General features: G+C 44.2%; 1 protein-coding gene across 1 annotated transcript; it reads left to right on the top strand.

The window, feature by feature from the left end:
• The first annotated feature begins 17,042 nt into the window (after nucleotides 1-17,042).
• LOC139370639 (transcription factor SPT20 homolog) lies at nucleotides 17,043-18,248 on the top strand. Its single transcript, XM_071110237.1, has 2 exons — nucleotides 17,043-17,561; nucleotides 17,997-18,248. Exons 1-2 carry the CDS (start codon nucleotides 17,043-17,045, stop codon nucleotides 18,246-18,248), a joined length of 771 nt encoding a protein of 256 aa, XP_070966338.1.
• The last annotated feature ends 262 nt before the right edge of the window (nucleotides 18,249-18,510 follow it).

Here is an 18,510-nt window from a genome sequence, read left to right as displayed (position 1 = left end):
TGGTTCACTTTAACCTGCTCTGATCTTTGCTCTCTGAATTTGAAGTCCTTTGTACTAACCATATCTTTCAACAGGAAAATGTAATGGATTCATCCTCTAGAAGCTAATGGTGAGAAGATTTTTTGACATTGGATACTTAACAATCTGTGTTGCTGACACTACATTTCTTTCTGCTTTTGTTTCGACCAGGAAGTTGCTGGTGCTCTTGCTACGCTAGCGTGAGGGAGTACATGAACCATTTTACTTTAAAAAATGCCTTGTCTCTTTGAAATAATGGTTCTCGTGTCCATTGCTTTCTAATTGAGAACAGGTGGTGTTCAGTCTGTAGTAAAAATGACTGTTCAGTTAATTCTTTGGTTTTCTAATATTTTACCTTTGCTACTGGTTGTTCAAAATAAAAGCTTGGGACTACATAAGAGCATTTGTCAAGGGGTGAGTTGTCAGACATTCTTCATATGTTCATACTTAGATGTAGGCATGCATTGTATACAATGAGACTGTCTTCAACCTCAGTCTAAGTTGTTGGTCAGTAAGATAACATATAGGGAATTGTTTTTTATGGTCAGACCATAGCTCATATAGCTACTTGAATTGAGTGACCTTTTGGTTTCAAACTTGCATTTGGCCTTATACTATAGCCCATACCACAAATGGCAAAGAGTCAAATCAGTTTAGGAGTGTCTGTTCCATATCTAGCTGATGGCTCAAATGTTATTTTGGATGCTTCAACCCCTGTTGGCACATCTACCGCCATACCTCTGTTTGTATGGGTTACCTGTCTTACAATTGTGGGGTCATAGAGGGAAATGTAACTATGTTCGGGAGTCAATTTCCCATAATGGTCAGTTTGTAGGCCAAACCGTTCTGACGTTATAGATGTTTTTGAGACTGCATTTTTGGGGTGTCTGACCAACACCACTGTAGCTCGGCCCCTGTCCACCGCAGATGCGTAAGGGCGATAGGCGGATGCAGTGGATTGAGACGCAGCCCATTCAAAATGTTCTAGCTTCAACTGGATTTTGATGGGCTTTTTACTTTGACTGCCTCAATACTCTTCACCTGTAGCCCATTCCTCCTAGTCCATTTATTGTACCACAGGCTCCTATGGAATGGATTTGGGTGTATTTGATTTTTACGATGCCTGGAACGGCTTAACCTATCAATTAACAAATATATTCTGTACAGACTGTCTTCAAACATGCACATTTTTCTTAACCAATTATTAATCTAACTGCGTAGTATGAGAATTCAGCCCTTAAATGGATCCATTAAGTTCCAAAGAGGAAGCTGGTAGGCACTAGCATGATAGTTTAGCTAGCATAAGATGTCACCCAGGACTTTGGGACAACTTGACATATTTGCCTGTTGTAGTTGACTGTTTGGCCAGATTCATGAACATGAATGAAATTGTATATGCATTGCATTTTCTACAAGAAGTTACACTTTGCTGTTGGACCATCTCTTGTCTAGCGTACGTCAACAGACAACTTCATTTAATTTGTCACAGTATGGAATTTTTGGACACAATCTCGATGTGTGTGTGCAGCCTTTTTGCACAACACATTTCTACCGGACCACTGAGGTTGCACCTGCAAAAGGCCCTGGCAGGAACTTCATTAGCCTGCATTAAAAGGTGCACTTGATTAAGCTCACCCAGTGCAATGGATAGTTAGATTTCACTCTACAAAACCATTGGATTGGTCCACTATCCTCTAGACCCAAATCGCTACAGACATATCTATCCTACCCTGCCATCTAAGGTCTTCGAAAGCCAAGTCAACAAACAGATTACCGACCATATCGAATCCCACCGTACCTTCTCCGCTATGCAATCTGGTTTCAGAGCTGGTCATGGTGCACCTCAGCCATGTTCACTACTAGCTGTAGTTTGTTTCCTATTCTCTTCCAGGTTTTACAGGCATCTGTGTTAACTGACTAGGATAAAAAAAACATTTAATATTCCTTGGATTTGTTGCCTGTTAATTGGAGGGATAACCTGCTATCCTCCACCTAAATGTGTGTTTGTGCTATACACAGTCATTCAGTTAAAATAACACTTTGTATAGTGCCAATAACTTTAATAAATTATGGCATTTTACTATGCTGAATTCTTGGTTCCTAGGTAATTATCAATCTAAAAAGACACCAGCTCCTATTCTAAAGCAACGAAAGGAACCAACTGAACCCCATGCCTCAGCAATTATGGCATGCAGCTCAAATGCTCCAGAAGCAACTGGCCCCATGTCTCAGCAGAAGCATTAAAGATGGTGGTTATGGTAGCTCTCCGGCCAGCATCGTTGAACAGTCAGTTCTCATCCCAATCCGTTCCAAATCACACTACAAGAATGGCAAAACTGTCTTCTCCCAAACCCGCTACACTCCTGGGAACATTGTCTGTTAAGAGTGGAAAAGCTCCCAATGACAGTGTTGGCATATTTGAACCAAGCACATACTCACCACTAGTAAAGGATCCTACAAGTTATCGTGCAACTTTAATCTGATCTTCACTTTGCTTTCTGAATTTGAAGTCCTTTTAACTAACCATGTTTCGGCCAACAGAAGAATCTAATGTTGGACTCATCCTTTAGAAGCTGATGGTGAGACTTTTAATGTCAAATTGATGAAATAAGATTTTGTTGCTGACACTCTTTAAATTTCTTTCAGGTTTTAGTCATGCTTTTGTTTTGACCAGGAAGTTGCCGGTGCTCTTGCTACTCTTGCATGATTGAATCAATAAAAATGTGTCATTGAAATACTGAGGGTTCTCCTGTGCCCACTGTGCTTGCTGATTTCAAACAGATAATGTGGGTTGTCAGTGCAGTTTGTAGTAAAAGAGAATGTGGCTCAGTTTTCAAATATCTGGGGTTTACATTTGCTACCGGTTATTCAAAGATTGGCTCTACATTAGTCTTGTCAAGTCGCGAAATGTCAGACCTTCCTCATGGTCATATTTTGTGTATATTGACACCCTTTCAAATGACTGGATTCGGCTATTTTGTCCTCACCGGTGTATAAAATCGAGCACACAGCCATGCATGCAGCCTTACTGAAGAGCTCAGTGACTTTCAACGTGGCACAGTCATAGGATGACACTTTTCCAAGTCAGTTTGTCAAATGTTACCCCGATCAAATAAGTCCTGTTAATGTGATAGGCCACACAAACTCTCAGAACAATGCTGTACCGCATAATCGTCTGTCCTCGGTTACAACACTTGGTGTAAAGCTCGCTGCCATTGGACTCTATCGCAATGGAAGTGAGTTCTCTGGAGAGACTGATCACTCCATCGGGCAGGACCGAATCTGGGTTTTGCGGATGGCAGGAGAACGCTACCTGCCCGACTGCATAGTGCCAACTAAAGTTTGGAGGAATAATGGTCTCGGGCTGTTTTTGATGGCTTGGGCAAGACCGCTTTGTTCCAGTGAAAGGAAATCTTAACGCTACAGCGTACAGTAACATTCTAGACAATTCTGTGGTTCCAACTGTGGTAACAGTTTGGGGGAAGGCCCTTTGCCATTTCAGCAGGACAATGCCCCTGTGTACAACGCAAGGTCCATACAGAAACAGTTTGGTGTGGAAGAATTTGCTGGGCCTGCGAAGAGCCTTGACCTCAACCCTATCGAACACCTTTGGGATGAATTGGAACGCCGACTGCGAGCCAGGCCTAATCAATCAACATCAGTTTCTGACCCCATTAATGCTGTTGCGGCTAAATGTTATTTTTTATTTTACCTTTATTTAACTAGGCAAGTCAAGAACAAATTCTTATTTTCAATGACGGCCTAGGAACAGTGGGTTAACTGCCTGTTCAGGGGCAGAACGACAGATTTGTACCTTGTCAGCTCTGGGATTTGAACTTGCAACCTTCCGGTTACTAGTCCAACACTCTAGATGTAGTTATGTAAGCATGCATTGTACACGGTGTTGACAATCCAGACGTATTCTTCAACCTCAGTCTGAGCCTTAGGGAGCTAACATAAGGAATTGTTTTAAACGTTCAACCATGATCAATTAGCTGTATGAATCTTTGGGACACTTTAGATATCAACATTTTATCGCAATGTTTTGATAAAATATAGAATTGTGCCTTTGCTACTATAGCCCACAGAAACACATTGAATAACACCTTTTTTATAAATGGCAAAGTTTTGAAGTCTGTCCAATATCTAGGTGATGGCACATATTTAACCCTTTATGGATGTTGGCACAACTACCTCCATACTTCCATTAGTTTGTATGGGTTACCTTCAGATTAGTATGTGAAACTTGTTGGGGTCGTAGAGCAAAACGGAACCATGTTTGTGAGTCTCCCCTTTCCATAGTGGTCATAATAGTTTGTAGGCCAAACCGTTCAGACGCCACAGACGCTTTCGTGAGAAGATGGATTTCAGTTATGTCACATGGTCTGACAAACTCAGCTGTAGCTCGGCCCCGTATACCAGATGCGGAAGGGCGACATGGGCAGGCGGATAAAGTGGATTAAGATGCAGCCCATGCAAAAACCTGATATTTCTAGCTTAAATGTATAGATTTTTTTGTTGTTTCCTATATTGATTCACATGAGCGTCAATAGATTTTTAACCTATAGCTCATTCTTCCTTCAAGTCCATTTATCAATCCACAGGGTCTTAAAAAGTGGATTCAGTGTACTTGATCTTTACAATGCCTGGAACGGTTTAACCTATTAATAAACAAAGATATTCCCAAACAGACAACAGAACGTCAACAAAGCCTCCTTCACTCATGCTGCCAAACATACCCTCGTAAAACTGACTATCCTACCGATCCTTGACTTCAGTGATGTCATTTACAAAATAGCCTCCAACACACTACTCAGCAAATTGGATGCCGTCAGCAAATTCCATCCGTTTTGTCACCAAAGGCCCATATACTACCAACCACTGCGACATGTATGCTCTCGTTGGCTGGTCCTCGCTACATATTCGTCGCCAAACCCACTGGCTCCAGGTCATCTATAAGTCTTTGCTAGGTATAGTTCCGCCTTATCTCAACTCACTGGTCACCATAGCAACACACACCCCTAGCACGCACTCCAGCAGGTATATTTCATTGATCATCCCCAAAGCCAACACCTCTTTGGCCACCTTTCCTTCCAGTTCTCTGCTGCCAATGACTGGAACGAATTGCAAAAATCACTCAAATTGGAGACTTATCACTAACTTTAAGCGTCGGCTGTCAGAGCAGCCTACCGATCGCTGCAGGTGTACACAGCCCATCTGTAAATAGCCCATCCAACCAACTACCCACCTCATCTCCATATTTCTTTTTGTTTATCTGCTCTTTTGCACACCAGTATTTCAACTTGCACATCCTCATCTGCACATACAGTTGGGCAAAAAAGTATTTAGTCAGCCACCAATTGTGCAAGTTCTCCCACTTAAAAAGATGAGAGAGGCCTGTAGTTTTCATCATAGGTTCACTTCAACTATGACAGACAAAATGAGAAAAAAATCCAGAAAATCACATTGTAGGATTTTTAACTTCTTGAGAATACTTGACACGCAGACGTCCCAAGTATGCCCCTGGAAATGCAAATGCGCTACGCTAAATGCTAAATGTACTCGTTACAACTCAATCTTTGATCAAAATTCACAAGCAGGGTATTGAATTAAAGCTACACTCGTTGTGAACCTAGCCAGCAAGTCAGATTTTTAAAATGCTTTTCGGCGAAAGCATCAGAAGCTATTATCTGATAGCATGCACCCCCCAAAATGCCAGCTCGACACGTAAACAACAGATTTTGCGATAGCCGGCGCTACCCAAAACGCAGAAATAAAATATAAAACATTCATTACCTTAGACGAGCTTCTTTCTTGGCACTCCTATATGCCCCATAAACATCACTATTGGGTCTTTTTTTCGTTTAAATCGGTCCATATATACCCAAAATAGCTTTGTATGGAAGTTGTGTCATTCAGAAAAAATCATCGTTTTTAAACGCAGCGTAATTTTTTAAAATTAAAAAAGTCGACGATAAACTTTCACAAAACACTTCGAAATCCTTTTGTAATCCAACTTTAGGTATTAGTAAACGTTTATAATCTATCAAAATGATTACAGGGCGATGTCTCTTCAATAGGTCTTCACTTCAAAAACAATGCCGTCTGATCTCTCCCTCAACTGCATCCGGGTGAAGACTGGGAAAATGGAGGTCAGACAGAAGAATTTTCCAACAATTAATTCAATTGAAAATTAGGACAATGGCGCCATCGTGCGGAATTTGTATGAATTGCAGGCAGATTCCCATTAAATTCTGTTCTCTTTTAACAACTGGTGGAAGTGACTTATGGAAATTATTTTTAGCTTTCAGAGAGCAGTTTTTCTTGCGTTTTTCAATGAAACACACAATCTGTTATAGTCACAGCCGTGATTTAACCAGTTTTATAAACTTCAGAGTGTTTTCTATCCACACATACTAATCATATGCATATACTATATTCCTGGCATGAGTAGAAGGACGCTGAAAAGTTGCGCGATTTTTAACAGAATTTTCAAAAAAGGAAGGGGTAGAAGTAAGAGGTTTTAATTTATTTGCAAATTATGGTGGAAAATAAGTATTTGGTCACCTACAAACAAGCAAGATTTTTGGCTCTCACAGACCTGTAACTTCTTCTTTAAGAGGCTCCTCTGTCCTCCACTCGTTACCTGTATTAATGGCACCTGTTTGAACTTGTTATCAGTATAAAAGACACCTGTCCACAACCTCAAACAGTCACACTCCAAACTCCACTAGGGCCAAGACCAAAGAGCTGTCAAAGGACACCAGAAACAAAATTGTAGACCTGCACCAGGCTGGGAAGACTGAATCTGCAATAGGTAAGCAGCTTGGTTTGAAGAAATCAAATGTGGGAGCCATTATTAGGAAATGGAAGACATACAAGACCACTGATAATCTCCCTCGATCTGGGGCTCCACGCAAGATCTCACCCCGTGGGGTCAAAATGATCACAAGAACGGTGAGCAAAAATCCCAGAACCACACGGGGGGACCTAGTGAATGACCTGCAGAGAGCTGGGACCAAAGTAACAAAGCCTACCATCAGTAACACACTACGCCGCCAGGGACTCAAATCCTGCAGTGCCAGACGTGTCCACCTGTTTAAGCCAGTACATGTCCAGGCCCGTCTGAAGTTTGCTAGAGAGCATTTGGATGATCCAGAAGAAGATTGGGAGAATGTCATATGGTCAGATGAAACCAAAATATAACTTTTTGGTAAAAACTCAACTCGTCGTGTTTGGAGGACAAAGAATGCTGAGTTGCATCCAAAGAACACCATACCTACTGTGAAGCATGGGGGTGGAAACATCATGCTTTGGGGCAGTTTTTCTGCAAAGGGACCAGGACGACTGATCCGTGTAAAGGAAAGAATGAATGGGGCCATGTATCGTGAGATTTTGAGTGAAAACCTCCTTCCATCAGCAAGGGCATTGAAGATGAAACGTGGCTGGGTCTTTCGGCATGACAATGATCCCAAAAACACCGCCCGGGTAACGAAGGAGTGGCATCGTAAGAAGCATTTCAAGGTCCTGGAGTGGCCTAGCCAGTCTCCAAATCTCAACCCCATAGAAAATATTTGGAGGGAGTTGAAAGTCTGTGTTGCCCAACAACAGCCCCAAAACATCACTGCTCTAGAGGAGATCTGCATGGAGGAATGGGCCAAAATACCAGCAACAGTGTGTGAAAAACTTGTGAAGACTTACAGAAAACGTTTGACCTCTGTCATTGCCAACAAAGGGTATATAACAAAGTATTGAGATAAACTTTTGTTATTGACCAAATACTTATTTTCCACCATAATTTGCAAATAAATTCATTAAAATCCTACAATGTGATTTTCTGGATTTTGTTTTCTCATTTTGTCTGTCATAGTTGAAGTGTACCTATGATGAAAATTACAGGCCTCTCTCATATTTTTAAGTGGGAGAACTTGCACAATTTGTGGCTGACTAAATACTTTTTTGCCCCACTGCATATCACTCCAGTGTAAATTGCTAAATTGTCATTACTTTGCCACTATTGGCCTATTTATTGCCGTACCTCCTTACTTCATTTGCACACATTGTATACATATTTTTCTATTGTGTTATTGACTGTACGTTTGTTTATCCCATGTGTATCTGTGTGGTTGTTTTTGTCGCACTGCTTTGCTTTATCTTGGCCAGGTCGCAGTTGTTAATGAGAACTTGTTCTCAACTGGCCTAACTGGTTAATTAAATAAAGGCGAAATAAAAAAAATAAGAACAAGTCCATTTTTCTAAACCAAGTATTGTTGGTGAAATCATCTAACTACATAGTATGAGAACTCAGACCTTAAATGAATCCATTTAAGTTCCAATGATGAAGCCGGCAAGGCACTAGCAGGGAAGCTTAGCTAGCATAATGTGTCATATGGAACTCATTCACAAACATTGACACAAATTAGCACATTTGCCTGCTGTAGTCGGCTGCCTGTTTGGCCAAAGACTCATGATACGAGATGAAATTGTATATGCATTCTTTGTGAGACGCAGAGTAGGTGAACGGATGATTTCCGCATGTCTGGTTCCCACCATGAAGCATGGAGGATGAGGTGTGATGGTGTGGGGGTGCTTTGCTGGTGACGCGGTCTGTGACTTATTTAGAATTCAAGGTACAGTGGCTACCACAACATTCTGTAGCTATACGCCATCCCATCTGGTTTGCGCTTAGTGGGACTATCGCTTGTTTTTCAATAGGACAAATGACCCAACACATCTCCAGGCTGTGTAAGGTCTATTTGGCCAAGAAGGAGAGTGATGGAGGGCTGCATCAGATGACCTGGCCTCCACAATCACCCGACCTCAACCCAATTGAGATGCTTTGGCATGAGTTGGACCATAGAGTGAAGGAAAAGCAGCCAACAAGTGCTCAGCACATGTGGGAACTGGTTCAAGACTTGTTGGAAAAGCATTCCAGATGAAGCTGGTTGAGAGAATGCCAAGAGTGTGCAAAGCTGTCATCAAGGCGAAGTGAGGCTACTTTGAAAAATCTAAAATATACTTTTGCACAACACACTTCTACCGGACGACTGAGGTTGCACCTGCAAAAGCCCCTGGCAGGATCTTAGTTAGCATGAAATGAAGGTGCACTTGATTAAGCACACCCAGTGCACTGGGTAGATAGAGTTCACTCTTTAAAACCATTGGATTTGTCCATGAATGCGCAAACCCTCCAGTACACCAGCTGAATGAAATCAAGCGCACCTAACCCCAATTGGGAAATTGGACCAATGGAAATTATGTTCAGTGGCTTGCAGATGTACCTAATTAACCAGCCAGATTAGAAGGGGCTAGGATTCCTTTGTAAGGCGCAGCAAAAAAGACAATCAGATACAATATCAGGGATCTCCTGGTAAGGCTTCTGGCTACCATTAGTTCTGAATACTGAGGATTTGATGAGAAAAATGGCTGTGAGTTTTGAAATGTCTTTGAGGTAAGTTGTATGGCTCTAGTTTGATTCCCTTGTCTTCCATGTTTTAAAGGTATTTAACTGACTAGGATGTTTTTATTTTTATTTAGAATTTCTTGGATTTGTTGCCTGCTAATTGGAGGGATAACCTGTTATCCTCCACCTAAAGGTGTGTTTTGTTCTGCACATTTAATTCAGTAAAAGTAACACTGTATAAATAGCAGAACTTCAAATGCTGGCATTTTACGATATGTAACTTTCTTTTCTTTCGTAGGTAATTATAGATATATTCCCCAAAATCAATTAAAAGGAACTGGCCACAATGCAGGTGACGCTACCGGCTCCCGTTCCTCGGCAGGTGAAGCTACCGGCTCCCGTGCCTCGGCAGGTGAAGCAGCCACCCATAATGCCTCTGCAAGCGTCACGACTGGCCCAAATACCTTAGGTGGAGCAACCGGATCCCGTGCCTCAGCAGCAGAAGCAGCCACCCACAATGCTTCATCAAGCGCCACGACTGGCCACAGTGCCTCGGCAGCGGAAGCAACTGGCCACAGTGCCGTGCAAGCGGCCACCCAAAATACCTCGGCAGGTGTGGCTACTGGCCAAAATACCTTTGAAGCAACTGGCCACAATGCTTCATCAAGCATCACGACTGGCCCAAATACCTTAGGTGGAGCAACCGGATCCCGTGCCTCAGAAGCAGCCACCCACAATGCTTCATCAAGCGCCACGACTGACCCAAATGCCTTAGGTGAAGCAACTGGCCAGAATGCTTCATCAAGCGTCACGACTGGCCCAAATACCTTAGGTGGAGCAACCGGATCCCGTGCCTCAGAAGCAGCCACCCACAATGCTTCATCAATCGCCACGACTGACCCAAATGCCTTAGGTGAAGCAACTGGCCACAATGCTTCATCAAGCGTCACGACTGGCCCAAATACCTTAGGTGAAGCAACTGGCCACAATGTTTCATCAAGTGTCACGACTGGCCCAAATACCTTAGGTGGAGCAACCGGATCCTGTGCCTCAGAAGCAGCCACCCACAATGCTTCATCAAGCGTCACGACTGGCCCAAATGCCTTAGCTGAAGCAACTGGCCACAATGCTTCATCAAGCGCCACGACTAGCCCAAATGCCTTACGTGAAGAAGCTGGCCACATAGCCTCGACAGTGGAACCAACTGGCCGCAGTGCCATGCAAGCGGCCACCTACAATGCCTCAGCAAGCGTCACGACTGGCCCAAATACCTTAGCTGAAGCAACCGGCCACGGTACCTCATCAGGTGCGGAATTTGGCTCAAATGCCTCGGCAGAAGCGACAGGCGCCCTTGCCTCGGCAGAAGCGACAGGCGCCCTTGCCTCGGCAGAAGCGACAGGCGCCCTTGCCTCGGCAGAAGCGACAGGCGCCCTTGCCTCGGCAGAAGCGACAGGCGCCCTTGCCTCGGCAGAAGCGACAGGCGCCCTTGCCTCGGCAGAAGCGACAGGCGCCCTTGCCTCGGCAGAAGCGACAGGCGCCCTTGCCTCTGCAGAAGCCACAGGCCTTGAACAGGAGGGCCAACTCCTCAAGCAACATGGATTTTAGCAGCAGTGATGTTTCTTAGGATTTTGGGTCTGATGGTGACAATGAAAGCACTCAATGTGTCAGCTCCAGCAGCGTTCAAGGCAGCATCGTTGAACAGTCAGTTATTATCGCGGGGCGGCAGGGTAGCCTAGTGGTTAGAGCGTTGGACTAGTAACCGGAAGGTTGCGAGTTCAAACCCACGAGCTGACAAGGTACAAATCTGTCGTTCTGCCCCTGAACAGGCAGTTAACCCACTGTTCCCAGGCCGTCATTGAAAATAAGAATTTGTTCTTAACTGACTTGCCTGGTTAAATAAAGGTAAAATAAAAAAATAAAAAAAAATAAAAAAATATATGTTACAAATCTGTGTATGAGAATGGAACAACTGTCTACTCCCAAACCTGCCACACCACTGGGGAGGTTATACCATTTTGATAGGGGAGATACTCTCAAGGACTGTAGTGACGTTGGCATCTCTGAACCAACCATATCCCCACCTGCTAAAAACTCACAACCTGCTAAAGGAGCCCTGCCACAAGGGAACGTCTACTGGGATGTAATGTATAACTTTTACACTCACCTGCACTTTGCGTTCTGATTTTGAAATCATTTGTACTAATCATCTATCAACAGAATTGCAATGGTAGATTCATCCTTTAGATGCCAATTCCAAGCTGTTGCTGACACTTTAAGCTTCCACTGTATGCTTTTGTGTTGGCCAGGGAGTTGCTGCTGCTCATGCTACCCTGCATTACTTGTAAAACAATAAAATATTGTACCTTTTAAGTGCCTCCTTGTGTTTTGAAATACTGTGTGTTTAATGTCTACCTTTGGCTTGCTGGTTGAGAACAGTGTTGGTTGCCAGTGCAATTTGTAGTAAAAGGGAATGTGGTTCACCGTTCCTATTCTTTTGGATTTGAAATATATAATTTATTTTATCTTTCCTGCTGGTTGACAAATCCCTAGATTGGCTCTACGTTAAAGCCACTGACATCAATATTCCGTTCGGGATACTGAAGTTTACATTTCAACACAAAAATAAATACATCAAATCCTGTTTTACAAAACCTGAGAAAGCTTGTACCCTGGAGATGGGCTACTGTGGCATGTAAACCTCAATTCTGTTTTTGTGGTATGCGCAGGCTCCGTTTCGCATCTCATGGTTGTCTGATTGACTCTGTCAAACTCATTTAAAGTGGGCTACTTGCTCAGTTTGATCCACCATAACTGAGCTTAACGGCTACTTTCACCCCTAATTTAGACAAGTTTCTGCTTACTTAAGGTAGGTCATTTGTGAACTATAGTTTAATACATGCAGCTTCTCTTCTGTCATAACTTGTTGCCACAGACTAAAGTAGTGCTCACAAATGTCTTACGTTGATAGAATGAATGCATTAGTAATCTTAACAGGTAAAATTATTTAAGGACCAGGTAGCATGCTAGAACACAGTGGAAACATTGGTCCTGTGCCAAATGTAATTTTGACAGATTTTAAGGAAATTGTAAGCTGAGAATGGTAACTTCAGTTAGTCTTGCGTGTGTATTGTATGTGATTGAAATGCTGTCTGCTTGCAAAAGTGTCAAAGATGACACATTACATGTGCATTTTCCCCGCGAGGCTGATAGAAATATTTATCCACTCCTGTTCCCAAGACAATTTAAAGATGCATTTTTATAATTTCACTGCAACTGAAGTTAATATAAACAAAAAAGAAACGTCCTCTCACCGTCAACTGTTTATTTCCAGCAAACTTAACGTGTAAATATTTGTATGAACATAAGAATCTACAACTTAGAAACTGAACAAGTTCCACAGACATGACTAACAGAAATAGAATTGTGTCCCTGAACAAAGGGGGAGTCAAAATCAAAAGTAACAGTATCTGGTGTGACCAACTGCTGCATTAAGTACTGCCGTGCATCTCATGGACTGCACCAGATTTGCCAGTTCTTGCTGTGAGATGTTACCCCACTCTTTCACCAAGGCGCCTGCCAGTTCCTGGACATTTCTCGGGGGAATTACCCTAGTCCTCACCCTCCCATCCAACAGGTCCCAGACGTGCTCAATGGGATTGAGATCTGGGCTCTTCGCCTGCCATGACAGAACACTGACATTCCTGTCTTGCAGGAAATCACGCACAGAACGAGCAGTATGACTGGTGGCATTATGCTGCAGGGTCATGTCAGGATGCGCCTGCAGGAAGGTTACCACATAAGGGAGGAGGATGTCTTCCCTGTAACACACAGCGTTGAGATTGCCTGCAGTGACCAGCTCAGTCCGATGATACACCGCCCCAGACCATGACGGACGCTCCACCTCCAAATCGATCCCCCTCCAGAGTACAGGCCTCGGTGTAACACTCATTCCTTCAACGATAAATGTGAATCCGGCCATCACCCACGGTGAGACACAACCGTGACTCGTCAGTGAAGAGCACTTTTTGCCAGTCCTGTCTGGTCCAGCGACCCTGGGATTGTTCCCATAGGCAGCGTTGTTGCCGGTGATGTCTGGTGAGGACCTGCCTTACAACAGGCCTACAAGTCCTCAGTCCAGCCTCTCTCAGCCTATTGCGGATGATCACTGATGGAGGGATTGTGCGTTCCTGGTGTTTATTTAAAAAATATATATATTTCACCTTTATTTAACCAGGTAAGCTAGTTGAGAACAAGTTCTCATTTACAACTGCGACCTGGCCAAGATAAAGCAAAGCAGTGCGACACAAACAACACAGAGTTACACATGGAACAAACAAGCGTACAGTCAATAACACAATAAAATAGAGTCTATGTACAGTGTGTGCAAATGGCATGGAGAGGTAAGGCAATAAATAGCCCATAGTAGCGAAGTAAATATCGTTCAGAAAATTAACACTGGAGTGATAGATGAGCAGATGATGATGTGAAAGTAGAAATACTGGTGTGAAAAAGAGCAGAAAATTTAATAAAAACAACATGGGGATGCGGTAGGTAGATTGGGTGGGCTATTTACATATGGGCTATGTACACCTGCAGCGATCGGTTAGCTGCTCAGATAGCTGATGTTTAAAGTTAGTGAGGGAAATATAAGTCTCCATCTTCAGTGATTTTTGCAATTCATTCCAGTCATTGGCAGCAGAGAACTGGAAGGAAAGGTGGCCAAATGAGGTGTTGGCTTTGGGGATGATCAGTGAGATATACCTGCTGGAACGTGTGCTACAGGTGGGTGTTGTTATCGTGACCATTGAGCTGAGACAAGGCGGAGCATATACTTCTAGATGGCCTGGAGCTAGAGGGTCTGGCGACGAATGTGTAGTGGGGGCCAGCCGACTGGAGCATACAGGTCGCAGTGGTGGGTGGTATAAGGGGCTTTAGTGACAAAACGGATGGCACAGTGATAGACTGCATCCAGTTTGCTGAGTAGAGTATTGGAAGCTATTTTGTAAATGACATCGCCAAAGTCGAGGATCGGTAGGATAGTCAGTTTTATGAGGGTATGTTTGGCAGCGTGAGTGAAGGAGGCTTTGTTGCGAAATGGGAAGCCGATTCTAGATTTAATGTTGGATTGGAGATCCACAATTCTGGAAGGAGAGTTCTGGAAGGAGAGTTTACAGCCTAGCCAGACACCTAGGTATTTGTAGTTGTCCACATATTCTAAGTCAGAACCATCCAGAGTAGTGATGCTAGTCGGGTGGGTGCGGGCAACGATCGGTTGAAAAGCATTCATTTGGTTTTACTAGCATTTAAGAGCAGTTGGAGGCCACGGAAGGAGTGTTGTATGGCATTGAAGCTTGTTTGGAGGTTAGTTAACACAGTTTCCAAAGAAGGGTGAGATGTATACAGAATGGTGTTGTCTGCGTAGAGGTTAATCAGGGAATCACCCGCAGCAAGAGCGACATCGTTGATATATACAGAGAAAAGAGTCGGCCTGAGAATTGAACCCTGTGGTACCCCCATAGAGACTGCCAGAGGTCCGGACAACAGGCCCTCCGATTTGACACACTGAACTTTGTCTGAGAAGTAGTTGGTGAACCAGGCGAGGCAGTCATTTGAGAAACCAAGGCTGTTGAGTCTGCCGATAAGGATACGGTGATTGACGGTGATTGACAGAGTCGAAAGCCTTGGCCAGGTCGATGAAGACGGCTGCACAGTACTGTCTTTTATCGATGGCGGTAATGATATCGTTTAGTACCTTGAGCGTGGCTGAGGTGCACCTGTGACCAGCTCGGAAACCGGATTGCACAGCGGAGAAGGTAGGGTGGGATTCAAAATGGTCAGTGATCTCTTTATTAACTTGGCTTTCGAAGTCTTTAGAAAGGCAGGGCTGGATGGATATAGATCTATAACAGTTTGGGTCTAGAGTGTCATCCCCTTTGAAGAGCGGGATGACCGCGGCAGCTTTCCAGTTTTTGGGGATCTCGGACGACACGAAAGAGAGGTTGAACAGACTGGTAATAGGGGTTGCAACAAGGGCGGCATATAATTTTAGAGGGTCCAGATTGTCTAGGCCAGCTGATTTGTACGGGTCCAGGTTTTGCAGCGCTTTCAGAACATCTGCTATCTGGATTTGGGTGAAGGAAAAGCTGGGGAGGCTTGGGCAAGTAGCTGTGGCAAGTAGCTGTGTAACTGCAGTTGTTGCCATCCTGTACCTATCCCGCAGGTGTGATCTTCAGATGTGCCGATCCTGTGCAGGTGTTGTTACACGTGGTCTGTCACTGCAAGGACGATCAGTTGTCTGTCCTGTCTCCCTGTAGTGCGGTCTTAGGCGTCTCACAGTAGGGACATGGCAATTTATCACCCTGGCCCCATCTGCAGTCCTCATGCCTCCTTGCAGCATGCCTAAGGCACGTTCACCCAGATGACCAGGGACCCTGGGCATGGTGTTTTTCAGAGTCAGTAGAAAGGCCTCTTTTAGTGTCCTAAGTTTTCATAATTGTGACCTTATTTGCCTACCGTCTGTAAGCTGTTAGTGTATTAACGACCGTTCAACAGGTGCATGTTCATTAATTGTTTATGGTTCTGTCACGACTTCCGCCGAAGTTGGCTCCCCTGCCTGTTCGGGCGGTGCTCGGCGGTCGTTGTCACCGTCCTACTAGCCGCTACCGATCCCTTTTTCGTTTGTCTGTTGGTTTTGTCTTATTAGTTTCACCTGTGTGTATTTTAGTTTAATTAGCTTCCCTATATGTAGTAGTTTGTCCCGCCCTTGTTTTGTGCGGGATTGTTTTTCGTTACTCTGTTGGATGTGGTTTTCATGTGTGTATTCTCCGGACTGTTTGGGCTGGTCTGTTCTATGCGCCCTGTATGTTGGCGTGACCGTTTTTTGTCCGGAGAATAAATCAAGATATACTGAATCCTGCTCTCTGCGCCTGATTCACCGCTCCTAGTATCCCCTGACAGGTTCATTGAACAAGCATGTGTTTAAACCCTTTACAATGAAGATCTGTGAAGTTATTTGGATTTTTACAAATTATCTTTGAAAGACAGGGTCCTGAAAAAGGGACGTTTCTTTTTTTGCTGAGTTTATTACATGTGAGGTTATAGTCCTGCCGTCAGTGTCCATATTTCAGTTACTATTCCATTTAACCCATACACTTAAATGAGGAATATTCTGTTTATTCATGGATAAAGGGATACTCATGAGCGGGATATTAAAAGTGCATGTAAAGAGCTCATCCCGAGTAAAGACCTTATGTGGGATATGAGCTACAATCCAGACTGCTGTGCTCATGTTAACATGGTCAATGTCCAGTGGGGAAATGTCAGACCTTATTCATACAGTATGTTCATACTTTAGATGTAGTAATATGTAGGCATCAAATTGTATTAGTCAATTGCACCGAATGCAACAGGTCCTTAGAGTGAAAATGCTTACTTACAAGCCCCTAAGAAACAATGCAGTTTAAAAACGAATATGACTAAGAATAAGAAATAAAAGTAACAAGTATTTAAAGAGCAGCAGTAAAATAAAAATAGCGAGACTATATACAGGGGGGTACAGAGCCAATGTGCAGGTGCACCGTTTAGTTGAAATGCCCCAGAAGCATCTGGCCTCCATGCCTCAATGCTGCAGACGGAACTGGTCCAAATGCCTATACTGCAGAAACAACCAACAGCTATACCCCAGCAAGCATGGTATCCAGCTCAAAATCCCCAGCAGCAGAAACAACTGGCCACCATGCTGCAGAAGCCAACAGCCCCAATGCCTCAACCGCAGAAGCAACAGGCCACCATGCCCCTGCAAGTATGGCATCCAGCTCAAATGCCTCAGCAGCAAAAGCAACCAGCTACTGAACCTAAGCAGCAAATTGAACAGACCGCCATGCCCCAGCCACTTGCTGAATTGTGGCATCCAGATCAATTTCTCCAGAAGCAGAAGCAACCAGTCCCTATGCATCTACCGCAGAATGAACTGACTGCCATACCCCGACAACTGTGGCAAACGGCTCAAATGCCCCAGCAGCATAAGCAACCAGCTGCCATGCTTCAGCAAGTGTGGCATCTGGCACAGAAGCAACCGGTCCCTATGCCCCAGCAGCCTCACAACGTGTGGTATCCAGCTAAAATGGTCCAGAAGCAACAAGTCGCTGCACTGACCGCCATGCAGCAGACGCATCAGCAAGTGTGGCATCCTGCTGAATTTCCCCAGCAGCAGAAGCAACCGGCCTCCACGCCTCTACCGCAGGAGCAACCGACCGCCGTACCCCAGCAAGTGTGGTATCCAGCTCAAATGTCCTAGCAGCAACTGGCCTCCATGCCTCTACCGCAGAAGCAACTGACCGACGTGCCTCAGCAAGAGTGGCAACCAGCTCAAATACCGCAGAAGCAACCGGCTGCTGAACCGCAGCAGAACGAACCGGCCACCATACCCCAGCAAGTGAGGTATCCAGCTCAAATGTCCCAGCAGCGGAAGCAACACACTGCCATGCCACAGCACCAACTGACCCCCATGCCTCAGCAATTATGGCATGTAACTCAAATGCCCCAGAAGCAACTGGCACCAATGTCTCAGCAGAAGCACTACAAAAGCACTGAAGATGGTGCCTCTAGTAGCACACAGGCCAGCATCGTTGAACAGTCAGGTGCCATCCCAATCTATTCCTACAGTTCCAAATCGCACTACGAGAATGGCAGAACTGTCTTCTCCCAAACCCGCTACACTCCTAGGGAGGCTATGCCTGTTGACAGTGGAAATGCTCCCAAGGACAGTTATGTTGGTATTGCTGCACCAAGCGTAAATCCATCACTAGTGAAGGATTCTGCAAGGTAATGGTTCACTTTAACCTGCTCTGAACTTTGCTCTCTGTATTTGAAGTCCTTTGTACTAACCATATATCTATCAACAGGAAAATGTAATGGATTCATCCTCTAGAAGCTAATGTTGAGAATTGTTTTGACATTGGTTACTTAACATTCTATGTTGCTGACACTGCATTTCTTTCTGCTTTTGTTTCGACCAGGAAGTTTCTGGTCTACATAAGAGCATTTGTCAAGGGGTGAGTTGTCAGACATTCTTCATATGTTCATACTTT

The sequence above is a fragment of the Oncorhynchus clarkii genome, chromosome 17 (genome assembly GCF_045791955.1).
Source record: "Oncorhynchus clarkii lewisi isolate Uvic-CL-2024 chromosome 17, UVic_Ocla_1.0, whole genome shotgun sequence".
Lineage (NCBI taxonomy): Eukaryota > Metazoa > Chordata > Actinopteri > Salmoniformes > Salmonidae > Oncorhynchus > Oncorhynchus clarkii.
This window is presented reverse-complemented; position numbering and strand designations above follow the sequence as displayed.